Source organism: Zalophus californianus, chromosome 16, assembly GCF_009762305.2.
Source record: "Zalophus californianus isolate mZalCal1 chromosome 16, mZalCal1.pri.v2, whole genome shotgun sequence".
Classification (NCBI taxonomy): Eukaryota; Metazoa; Chordata; class Mammalia; order Carnivora; family Otariidae; genus Zalophus; species Zalophus californianus.
Genome location: NC_045610.1, coordinates 10,110,598 through 10,123,874, shown reverse-complemented (window position 1 = coordinate 10,123,874; position 13,277 = coordinate 10,110,598). Strand labels below are relative to the sequence as shown.

Below are 13,277 nucleotides of genomic sequence, written 5' to 3'. Positions count from 1 at the left end.
ATGATCCCAGGGGCCTGGGATCGAGCCCCACATCGGGCTCCCTGCTCGGCGGGAAGCCTGTTTCTCCCTCTCCCTCTGCCCCTGCTTGTGTTCCCTCTCTCGGTGTCTCGCTCTGTCAAATAAATAAATAAAATCTTAAAAAAAAAAAAAAAAAAGGAAAGAGACAAATCACATATTCTAAGTTCAGAGAAAAACAACTTTGAACCCACAAATTCAATAACCAAACCACCTGAAATTTTAGGACTACAAACTTCAGAATTCAAGAACTCAGAAAATTTACGAACCACAGATTCTCTGAAAAAATCTCTAAAGGATGGATGTATCCAGCAAGACAAATTAAGAGTAAGGAGTGAAATAAAACCAATAGTGCACTGCAGGTTCCAACTGTGAGCACGTAACTGTCCAGAGTTACATTCCCACAGTAGACAGCCAAAAAATTGGACAAAATGTAGTTAACTATCTTCAGACACTGGAAAATGGGCCGCACAGGACTCAATCTCTGAGAAAAATCACACAAACTGGGTGAGTCCTACTGTACTGCAGGCTTTCTGCCTGGAGGCAATTTCCACATTGCATCCCTGGGAAGGGAATCCCAACAGTGCCCTGTAATCTTGTTCACTGAAGAAGCAACCACACTAGTCTGATAAAGCCATATGGACAGCATTTCTGGAGACTTTCTGAGAAGAGGGAATTCCATAGAGAAAGATCTCCTGAAATGTGAACTGGGGTTCTCCTAGGTCTTTGGCTCAATTCCGATCTGCAAATGCACAGGGGAGAGCACAGCCCGGTCCTAAACATCTCGGGTTGTTCGTAGAAAGAACAGTTTGGAGGAACTATAAAAAAAACAATTCCCAGAGCTTACACAGGGCCAGAACTCATTCAAATTTCCTCCAGCCAGTGGGAAGAAACCTCAATGAATACATGAAATAATCACTAAATGCCCCAGAAGAGACAAGTTTAGAAGTGGTGGACAAGTAAGACTTAGAATAAAGACTACTCTAGACTTGCCCTTCAAGAGTTTAAAAATAAACCTCAAAAGTAATTTACTGCCTACCAGAAGGAATCCAACTTTCTTTAAAGGAATACAACAAAAGGCAGTACTAAAATGTGTAAAGTTCCGTGTTCATATTCCACTCAAAAAAGAAAAAAATCCAATGTCTGTAATAAAAAAATTTTTTTTAAGATTTTTTTTTAAAGATTTTATTTATTTATTTGATAGAGAGAGACAGAGATCATGAGTGTGTGGAGGGGCATAGGGAGAAGCAGGCTCCTTGCTGAGCAGGGAGCCGATGCGGGACTCAATCCCAAGACCCTGGGATCAGGACCTGAGCCGAAGGCAGACACTTAGCCAACTGAGCCACCCAGATGCCCTGTAATAAAAATTTCACTGGAGGACGCCTGGGTGGCTCAGTCATTAAGCGTCTGCCTTCAGCTCAGGTCATGATCCCAGAGTCCTGGGATCCAGTCCCACATCGGGCTCTCTGCTCTGAGGGAAGCCAAAAGCTTCTCCCTCTCCCACTCCCCCTGCTTGTGTTCCCTCTCTCGTTGTGTCTCTCTCTCTCAAATAAATAAATAAAATCTTTAAAAAAAATTTTTTTCCATGGATAAAATTAACAGTAGGTTGGAAACTGCAAAAGAAAAAAAAACAGAAAAAATAAAATGAATAGAGGTCCAGTGACCAGCAGGATAATACGAAATGAGTAACTGGTGTTTCAGAAAAACAAAACAAACAAAAAAACCTAGGGGGAGAGTAGACAGAAAAACATACCTGAAGAAATAATGCCTGAAATTATAAACCCACAGAAGCATGAAGTTCAGTGAATGCCTAAGACAATAACACATACATTCAAAAAGTACGGCAAAGGCACATCATAATCAGATTGCTCAAAACCAGTCATAAAGAAAAAGATCTTAAAAGAGGGGAAAAGATACTTATATATAAATAAAGATAAGAATGATCAAAGACTTCTGGTCAGGGGCACCTGGGTGGCTCAGTCATTAAGCATCTGCCTTTGGCTCAGGTCATGATCCCAGTGTCCTGGGATCTAGTCTCCATCGGGCTCCCTGCTCCGCGGGAGCCTGCTTCTCCCTCTCCCACTCCCCCTGACTGTGTTCCCTCTCTCGCTGTATCTCTGTCAAATAGATTTTTAAAAATCTTAAAAAAAAAAAAAAAAAAAAGTCTTCTGGTCAGAAACCATACAAGCCAGAATACAACAAACGGCAGCTTTTAAAATGCTGAAAGAAAATAACTATAAGCTTAGAATTCTGTATCAAGTAAATATATTCTTTAAAAATCAAGCTGGGGGGGGGTGGAATCAAGCTGAGGAGCACCTGGGTGGCTCAGTCATTAAGTGTCTGCCTTCACCTCAGGTCATGATCCTGGAGTCCCGGGATTGAGTCCCTCATCAGCGGTGAGTCTGCTTCTCCCTCTGACCCTCCCCTGCTCTAATGCTCTCTCTCCCATTCTCTCTCAAATATATAAATAAAATCTTTAAAAAAAAAATCAAGCTGAAATAAACTTTTTCAGATAAATAAAAGCTGAGAGTATACTGCCAAAAGACCTGCACTAGGAGAAATGATGTTCTTCAGGCAAAAAGAAAATAGTATCAAAAGGAAACCTGAATATACACAAAGCAGTGAAAGATTCCAGAAATGTTATATATTTGGGCAATGAGAGAAGGAACAAAATAATGAGCAGAAATCAATAAAATAGAAAAAAAAATAGTGACGGACGCCTGGGTGGCTCAGTTGGTTAAGCGACTGCCTTCAGCTCAGGTCATGATCCTGGAGTCCCAGGATTGAGTCCCGCATCGGGCTCCCTGCTCAGCGAGGAGCCTGCTTCTCCCTCTAACCCTCCCCCCTCTCATGTACTCTTCTCTCTCTCTGTCATTCTCACTCTCTCAAATAAATAAATAAATCTTTAAAAAAAATACTGAAAATGGATGAAACCAAAGTTAGTTATTCTCAGAAAAGAATCAATTAAATTGATAAACCTCTTGGCTACACTAATAAAAAAAAAAAAAAAGGAAGGGAAAACACTTATTATCAACCTGAGGAATGACATCACAACAGATCTCAAAGACACTGAGAAGATAAAGGGAATAGTATGACAACTTATGTAATATAGTGAACAAAACTTACCCAAAGTGACTCAAGAAAAAAATAAAGAATCTGATTATAACTATTAAAGAAATTGAATTCATAATTTAAATTCCTCACACAAAGAAAATTCTAGGCCCTGATTACTTCACTGAAAAATTCTATCAAACTTCTAAGGAAGAAAAAATACTAATCCTACACAAACTCTTTAAGAAAATACAGGAGGAAGGAACACTTCCCAAGCTAACAACATTCTTTTTTTTTTAATTGAAGCATAATCAGCATACAATGTTATGTTAGTTTCAAGTGTACAACATATTGATTTGACAAATCTAGACATTACTCAATGCTTCCCATGACAAGTGTCATCATCAGCTGTTAACAACATTCCTAATGGTCAAAGACTGAATGCCTTCCTCTTAAGATGAGAAATAGGGCACCTGAGTGGCTCAGTCGTTAAGCATCTGCCTTCAGCTCAGGTCATGATCCCAGGGTTCTCTGCTCGGCGGGAAGCCTGCTTCTCCCTCTCCCACTCCCCCTGCTTCTGTCTCCCCCTGCTTGTGTTCCCTCTCTCGCTGTGTCTCTCTCTGTCAAATAAATAAATAAAATCTTTAAAAAAAGAGAGACAGAGAAATAAGTCAAGGGTGTCTACCTACTTTCACCTCCTCAACATTTTACTAACAATTAAAGCCATTACAATAAGGAAGAAAAGAGAAAAGGCATCCAGTTTGGAAAGGTACAGGGAAAACTGTCTTTATTCTCAGATTACAGGATCATCTAAATAGAAAATCTTGTGGAATCTATAAAAAAGCAACCAAAAGTAACAAGTAAGGTTGCAGGATACAAGATGAATAGACTTAGTGGCAATGAAGTGAAAACTGAAATTCGAAAAGCAATACATTTACAACTGCATCAAAAATATGAAATATTGGGGCACCTGGGTGGCTCAGTCAGTTACGTGTCTGCCTTTGGCTCGGGTCATGATCTCAGGGTCCTGGGATAGAGCCCTGTGTCGGGCTCCCTGCTCAGGAGGAAGTCTGCTTCCCTCTCTCCCTCTGGTCCTCCTCCCCGCTTGCTCTCAAATAAATAAAATTTTTTAAAAATATATGAAATATTTAGGAACAAATGTGACAAAAGATGTACATGACCTGTGCACTAAAAACTACAAAACATTTTTGAGAAAAATTAATGAAGACCAAAATAAGTGGAGTTATACCATGTTCATGGACCAGAAAAATTAAAGTTGTTATGTTAAGATGTCAATTCTCTCCCAAATTTATCTCTAGACTCAAAACAAATCCAATCAAAATCCCAGCAAGGGGCACCTGGGTGGTACAGTCAGTTAAGCATCTGACTCTTGGTTTCGGCTCAGGTTGTGATCTCAGGGTCATGAGTTGAGCCCTGTATCGGGCTCTGTGCTGAGCATAGAGTCTGCTTATGACTCTCTCCATCTCCCTCTGCCCCTTTCCCCCGCCCCAAATAAATAAATCTTAAAAAAAAAAAAAAAAAAGGCAAGCCTTTTTGTAGAAACTGACAAGTTGATTCTAAAATGTATATGGAAATGTTAACAACTAGAATATCAAAACACCAATTCAGAAAAGAATCACACTACTCAATTTCAACTTATTATAAAGCTATAATAATCAAGACAGGGTGAAGTTCTTTACTAAAAACTACATGTTTGTTTACACGGAAAACTACATAGATGGGAGGTGAAGATACACAAAATACATCAATAGAACAGTATAGAGAAAACAATATAGAGAAACAGACTTGCACATATATGGTCAACTGATTTTCAGTGAAAAATTGCCAAAGCAATTCAGTGGGGAAAGAAGAATCTTTTTAACAAATGGTTTCTAGAACTATTGGAAAGCTGTATGCAAAACAATAACCTCAATCATTACCTCACATCACAAACAAAATTTAATTCAAAATAGGTGACAGATGTAAATGTAAAACCTAGAATTATAAAACTTAGAGAAGAAAACATAGAAGAAAGTCTTAGTGACCTGGAGTTTGGCAAAAACTTCTTAAATATGCACAAAAAGCAAGAAATATAAAAGAAAAATTAATAAACTGGACTTGATAAAAATTAAAAACAGATGCTCTCCAACAATACAATTAATAAGGCAATACTTCTTTATATAATTAGATAAAACAGACACATAGATACATGCTTTCTAAATAATTTTTATTTATAATAGCCAAAAACTGGAATAGGTAACTAGATAAGTTGTGGTATATCCATACCCAGCAATAAAAGGTAATTAATTACTAAGATGCACAGAACATGAATAAATCTCAAAGATATTATGGGAAGGGCGCCTGGGTGGCTCAGTTGGTTCAGCAACTGCCTTCGGCTCAGGTCATGATCCCGGAGTCCCGGGATCGAGTCCCACATCGGGCTCCCCGCTCAGCGGGGAGTCTGCTTCTCCCTCTGACCCTCCCCCCTCTCATGCTCTCTCTCTCTCTCTCATTCTCTCTCTCAAATAAATAAAATCTTTAAAAAAAAAAAAGATATTATGGGAAGCAAAAGAAGCCACTAATAAAAGAGTTCATATAAAACTCAAAACAAGGGCGCCTGGGTGGCTCAGTTGGTTAAGCGACTGCCTCCGGCTCGGGTCATGATCCTGGAGTCCCGGGATCGAGTCCCACAACAGGCTCCCTGCTCAGCAGGGAGTCTGCTTCTCCCTCTGACCCTCTTTTCTCTCGTGCTATCTCTCATTCTATCTCTTCTCAAATAAATAAATAAAATCCTTAAAAAAAATAAAATAAAAAAACTCAAAACAAGTACAATCTGATATGACAAAAAGCAGGGCAGTGGTTTCCTGGGAGCTGAGGTTTGTGGCAAGTAGGGGAGGAGGACTGACCTGGACAGAGTACAAGGGATGGGGTGACAGAAATACTCCACATCTTCATTTTGGTGGTGGTTTTATGAGTGTATGAACTGTCAGAATATGCACACATAATAAAATTTTATTATATATAAACTGAAAAAGTAAATTAAAAGCGAAAACAAAGAAGCAACAATAATCTAGGAAATTAATATTCAGACAAAGAACATGGGTAGAGAGAGGACAACGCAACCAAAATCCAACACCCAATTATGATAAAAATTCTCAATCTAGCAATAGAAAGCAACTTCTTTAACCGAAAAAGGGCAGCTACAAAAACATGCAACTAACATACTTAATATTGAAAAGTGAATGTTTCCCAAAATAGGAACAAGGTAACAATGTCCATTCTCACTCCATAATCATGACCACACTCAAAGGAGTCTCTGATAGTACTGAATAATACTTCACTGGTGAACGTGCTTTCTTTCTCTCTGAGATGACCATTTCATCCTCCGCTTCCCTTTTTACTTCAAACCTCTTACACTCCCGTCCCTAGCGCACTGAGCTAATAATTTCACCTCATGTTTTATTTTTCACAAGGCAAATCAGCAAACAAACTCTTTCATCGTCCTGCCATCAACCTTTCAAGAAGGTATAGGCCCTCTCCTGGCCATCACTCAAGAGAGGCCAAGTTATCTGGCCAGCTTAGTACTCAACCAGAACTTGGGAGCAATAAACATAGGTCTTAACCTTAACAGGAAACCCTAGACAACTGGTATTTTTTCTGTCAACAACTCCTACGAACAAAAACAGACATGTTCACCCCCTGAAATCTGGCATAATGCCATACTAAGACAAAGATAATTAATCCCCCGCCTTTGGCTCCCCATCTTTGACAATGGTTCTTGACATTTAAAATGTATAGATGTAAACATTACATTTGGTTTCTGATCAACAAATGTATTAAATAGGAAAAGTAAAACACACGCAAACACAACTTATGCAACTGCATGTATCTGTTCCTTACCTGCTGGTGACGCGTGCTGGGAAAGGTGTACTGAACAGAGTGGGGAGGATAACGACTTTGTTCTGTGCTGAATGCTCCTTGGTTGGGAGGATAACCTGAACTTGACATTATCAGTAAAGAAGTCCTCACCAGGCTGTGAGATCAAGTCCAACAAACAACCATGTTTCTAGGAAACCACCTAAACAGGATGGGAAAAAATAGAATTGATAAGAACTAAAGCACCAGGTGTACTTCTAATAAATTATAACGATAGCTACATAAATAAAACCACAATTACCAGTAAAAGCTTTCTCTCATGTATTTACTTAATATAATACAAGTAATTGGAGTTTGAAAAACATTAACGAGTCATTTCTTGTAGACTTAAAAAACGTTCTTTAATATATCACAAACAACAATATCGGTAGCTATAGAAAGTAAAAAGGTGTATAGACAATCTCAGCATGGGACCTGGCACATGGCAAATGCTCAACAAATGTCCTTTTTGTGGATAAATGTCTGAGAATCAAATGTGATCTGTTACAGAAACAAGTATCTACGGTTCTGGGGTTGTAAAAAGTCAATTGTTAAAAAGATTCAAGAATATCTATAAGGTAAGCATTTGTGCAGAGGAAATGTTATCTTCATTAAATAATTCTGCCCCCAAATAACAGCCTAAGAAGACATTCAGGATGAGAAAGCGTTCAAGGAAGAACAAAGTGAGCTTATCACTTCAAGGAAAACAACTGCCAGTATTTGTGAAAATTTGAATTTTGGAAACACTTTTATCTGCTTCCATAAGCTTGACAGCTTCCCCACATTTAAAGACTTTTCTGTCAAGACTGGTCGTGATACTAACAAGTGTGAGTTTTTTGTGTGTGTGTGAGTTTTTGATATTACATGATGAAATATGTCAACATTTGAAATATCTGTGTAATTCAACGAATCAATATTTTCCAAATGACCAATACAGAATGTTATAAAATTATTCATGAGTGTAATATTTATTTAAAGTAGAAGACATTTTCTACAAATAAAGTACAAGACAACCCAATAAATGTTTAATGTGAAAGAATATGAAAAGTTCATTGATATGGTTTCAGATCCTACACAGCAATTAACCTTTAAAAAATTGCCACTTGCCCGGACTGGGTGTGGTATCAAAGAATACCTACAATTATCTAAAAAGGCTATTAAAATACCCCTCTCTTTTCCAAATACATATATCTGTATGAGATTAGCTTTTCTTCATAAACTTCAATCAAAACAATATATTGCAAGACTGAATGCAGAAACAGATTTGAGACTAAAGCTATCTTTTTTTAAGCTAGATATCGAAGAGGTTTGCAAAAATGTAAAACAATGCCACTCTTCTCATCAAGTTTTGTTTTATCCTGGAAAACAGTTACTTGTCATAAAAAATGTTACTTATATTAGCATATGGTACATTTATATTATTTTTACATGAATTAATGTCTTTAAAATGTCCACTCTAATATCTAATATGGTAAATATCAACATACAGAACCCACATAAGCAAATGCTCTTTGGAGTCCTAAATAATTTTAAGAGTATAAAGGATTCTTGAGACCAAAAAGTTTGATGACCACTGGCCTAGAGAATTAAGTCATCTTTAGGTTGACTAGCATTAGTGACCTAGAAAGGCCAGTCACACCCAGCTCCATGCACACACTCCTTCTGGAGAATCTGCCCCTAGTTAAGGTGAAGCTTTGACACCATGTTTACATCAAGTGAACTCCCCTAGTGCACAAGGGATGTACCACTTAGATCCCTCGCCAGGAATGTGGAATTGAGAACCTCAGCTACAGGGAACTGAGTCGCAAAGTAGCCAGAGTAGGAGTCAAGGTGAGCCAAAGCATGTGCCAGAGAGGTTACAGAGGGAGCAGAGAATGCCAGTCCAGACACAGAATAGAGTAGACATGAAGAGACAAGGGGAGCCAAGAGACCTTGCAGGCCCAGGAGACAAAACAGCAACTGCCTTGGCTCCTGAGTCTTTCCTCCAGGGTCAGTCCCAAGAGAAGCTGCTGAACTCCTTTCCTCGACCTTGGATACTTGTTAAACTACCTACATAGTCTTACAGTAAGTCCTCCTTTACTTAATATAGATGGGAGTAGGTTTTTATTTCTTAGAATCGTCAGGGCTTAAGTTAAAACCTAAAATAACCATAAAACTTGGAAAAAACCCAAATGTCATATCCATCAAGTAATAAATAGATAAATGAAATCAGGTATATCCATACAAGGAACATTACTCCACCAAAAAAGAATGAAGTACTGATACACACTGTAACTCGGACAAACCCTGAAAACATTATGCAAAAGTACAAGAAGCCACTCATAAAAGTCCACACTTTGTGTGATTCCTTTCATCTGCAAGTACAGAAGAGGCAAATCTACACGACAGAAAGTAGATTAATGGCTGCTTAGGGACAGCAGGATGGGCACTACTGCGGTAGAATATACATGAAATTTACCATTTTAGCCATTTTTAAGTGTGTAATTGTGTAGCATCACGTATATTCACATTGTGGTACAACTATCACCACCATTCATCTTCAGAACTTGTTCATCTTCCAACTAAAATTCCATATCCATCAAACACTCCCACTCCTCCTCCCCTCAGCCCGCAGCAACCACCGTTCTAGCTTCCGTCTCCATTAGAGGACTCGGAGGACCTCACAGAAGTGGGATCAAACAGTATCTGCCCTTCTCTGACTGGAGAAGGACAGATACATTTCACTTAGCACAGTATCTCCAAGCTTTATCCATGTGGTAGCATACATGAAAATTACCTACCTTTTTAGGGCTGAATAATAATATCCCATTGTATTGGAGTTTCTTTTTGAGGTGATAAAAATGTTCTAAAATTGACTGTAGTGATGTTTGCACTTATCTCTAAATATACTAAAAACCACTGAATCATATACTTTATTTTTTTTTAAGATTTTATGTATTTGACAGAGAGAGACACAGCGAGAGAGGGAACACAAGCAGGGGGAGTGGGACAGGGAGAAGCAGGCTTCCCGCGGAGCAGGGAGCCCGATGCGGGGCTCCATCCCAGGACCCCGGGATCATGACCTGAGCCGAAGGCAGACACTCAACGACTGAGCCACCCAGGCGCCCCTGAATCATATACTTTAAATGGATGAATTGCATGGTACATGAATTATGTCTTAATAAAGCTGTTTTTAAAAAATTGCCAACCCAAAAACAAACTATACAAAGCAACCACAAGATTTAAAAATGATTGTGCAGGGGCGCCTGGCTGGCTCAGTCAGAAGAGCATGTGACTCTTCATCTCAGGGTTTTGAGTTTGAGCCCCACATTGGGTATGGAGATTACTTAAAAAAAAAAAAATTTTTTTTTTAACTTAAAAAACCTTAAAATTTTTTTAAAATGAGGGGCGCCTGGGTGGCTCAGTCAGTTAAGCATCTGCCTTCGGCTCAGGTCATGACCCCAGGGTCCTGGAATCAAACCCTGTGCTGGGCTCTCTGCTCACTGGGGAGTCTGAACCTCCCTCTCCTTCCGTCCCTCCCACTGCTCATGCACACGCACTCTCTCTCTCTCTCTCTCTCTCTCTCTCTCAAATAAAATCTTTAAAAAATAAAAATAAAATGATTGTGCAGCAGTCCAAGTTAACATATGCCACATTTCATGGATTCTAATACCCACATGTGTCCATATCTTAAAAACTCTAAAGTCAATATGTATCCTACAATCAATGGCATTTAATGGTCTAATTAGCAGCACTTTTTCTTTTCTTTTTTTTTAAAGACTTTGTTTATTTGACACAGAGAGGAGAGAGAGAGAGTGAGAGAGAGAGCACAAGCAGAGGGAGTGGCAGGCAGAGGGAGAGGGAGAAGCAGGCTTCCCACCGAGCAGGGAGCCCAACACAGGGCTCAATCCCAGGACCCTGGGATCATGACCTGAGCTGAAGGCAGACGCGTAACCGACTGAGCCACCCAGGCGCTGCACTTTTTCTTTAATCTTAGAGGTAAATAACATTATCTTATAAGCAAAGACATCTTTTTGCTGAGATACAGTATTAGAGACTACATGCAATAAGTCTTCGGTTTCTGCCTAAATTTTCCCCTGGAGAGCTCACATTACAGAAATTACTATTTTTTCCCTTTAAATTTGTTCCTGGACTCTCAGGATAAAGAAAAAAAAAAAAGTAAGGATACTAATATTCTCAAAGTGATTTCCCATCTGAGGTCCTTTAAAAGAACAGGTAACATGTACAATACTTTCAAAAAGCCTAAAAGAAATACATATATAGGGACTCCTGGCCGCTCAGTTGGTTAAGCATCTGCCTTCGGCTCAGGTCATGATCCCAGGGTCCTGGAATCGAGTCCCACATCAGGCTCCTTGCTCAGCGGGGAGCCTGCTTCTCCCTCTGCCTGCCATTCCCCCCCGCTGCTTGTGCGTGCTCTCGCTCTCTAATAAATAAAAACTTTAAAAGGAAAAAAAAATACATATATAAACTAAGAACCGAGGACATCCTAAGCACAAACCCAAACACACACACAATAAGACTCATATCTTGAACTTATAAAATAAATATATATAAATATAAATAATAATTTATATATTGTTTCTATACAGCAAAGACACCTCCAAACAGCAAACTACAAACTAGAAAAAGTAGGGGTGCCTGGGTGGCTCAGTCGATATAGCATGTGACTCTTGATCTCAGGGTCATGAGTTTAAGCCCCACATTGGATGTAGAGCTTACTTTAAAAAAAAAAAAAAAGAATATTCATTTAAAAAAAGAAAACTAGAAAAAGTAAAATAGCAAAATTTTGATATAACAAATATATTTATTTCTTACAAATCAGTAAGGAAAAAATGATCACAACAGAAATATAAGATATGACAGAAATATGGGATTAGCAAAGGAAATAAAATTAATGACATCAACTTCATCAATAATTACAGAAAAATAAAACAAAATCATTTTTCCCAAATTAGCAAAACATTAAAAATAATACCTCGTAATGGTGAAGGTTTGGAGAAAAAAAGCACTCATTTACAGACTACCGGTGTGTATGTAAAATGGGTACGAATCGCTCTCTAAAGAAGGATGGCAATATACACCATGAACTGTGAAAATACACATATCCTCCACCATAGCGATTCCACTTCTACAATTCATTTGATTATTCAATACAGAGATACCCAAAGATGAATGCCTGAGAATGTTCCTCAAGGAACTGTCCTAAACATCCAATACATCAGCTTAGAAAATTGTTCTTTAAAAAGTTTAGCTAATGGGAAATTTTATGTAAAGTATGCCACAAAAAGTCTACATGGGAGAACGCTTTTTTTTTTTTTAAAGATTTTATTTATTTATTTGAGAGAGAGAATGAGATAGAGAGAGAGCAGGAGAGGGGAGAGGGTCAGAGGGAGAAGCAGACTCCCTGCCGAGCAGGGAGCCCGATGCGGGACCCGATCCCAGGACTCCAGGATCATGACGTGAGCCAAAGGCAGTCGCTTAACCAACTGAGCCACCCAGGCGCCCGAGAACACTTTGTTTTATAAAAGTATGATTTGTATATAACATTTCTACCCAATTTTTCAAGTGTGTCTATCACATCTTCACAAGATTTTAAGACCAAAGGAAGAAATGTCATAAAACCAACAAATATCTACTGAGGAGTACGCTACTACGTACCAACATGGTTCTAAACACTGGCATAGAATGGTGACTGAGATATGCTGTCCTGTTGTGAAGTGACACAGACAATAAATAATCACGAGATAATATGATGACTTGAAGTGCCATAAATAAAACAGGATGGGAGAGAAGGAATAAGGGAGACATTTCTGATGGGGTGATCATAGAAAGCCAATCTCAGGTAGGATGACCCTATGCCCTGATTTCCTGAAACAGATCCAATTTACAGCTATCGTCCCAGTGCAATTATTAATTATGCTCCATTTCCTTCTCAAAACTGTCCCAGTTTGGATAACAAATTATATTCTAAGATGACTTTTGAGCCAAAGCTTGAAAGATGAGAAGGAAGAGCTAGCTACCCTTGAAGAGACAAGAGCAATCCTTGAAGAGGAAACACAGAAGCCCTGAGGGAGAATGGTAGAGGTAGAGGCCAGAGAACGGGCAGGGGGAGATCAGCATGTGGTTTTGCTGGTTCATGTCTTGAAACTGAAATATGTCCCTCTGTATTCTGAATATTAATCCCTTTTCTACCTTTATGTTACAAATACTTTCATCCAGAATTCATAATTTGTTTCACATTTCTGAAGACCTTTTCTACCCCAAAGTAAAAAAAAAAAAAAAAAAAAAAATACTCT

General features: G+C 38.7%; 1 protein-coding gene across 20 annotated transcripts in view; it reads right to left on the bottom strand.

Annotated features, from left to right (window-relative positions):
- Positions 1-13,277, bottom strand: part of NCOR1 (nuclear receptor corepressor 1) — a 152,108-nt gene that overhangs the window by 123,375 nt on the left and 15,456 nt on the right. For all 20 annotated transcript variants that reach the window (XM_027625485.1, XM_027625486.1, XM_027625496.2 and 17 more), the window contains exon 2: positions 6,967-7,144. In XM_027625485.1, the coding sequence (XP_027481286.1) occupies positions 6,967-7,074 (108 nt within the window). In that variant the 5' untranslated portion in view covers positions 7,075-7,144. The remainder of the gene's footprint in view (positions 1-6,966; positions 7,145-13,277) is intronic.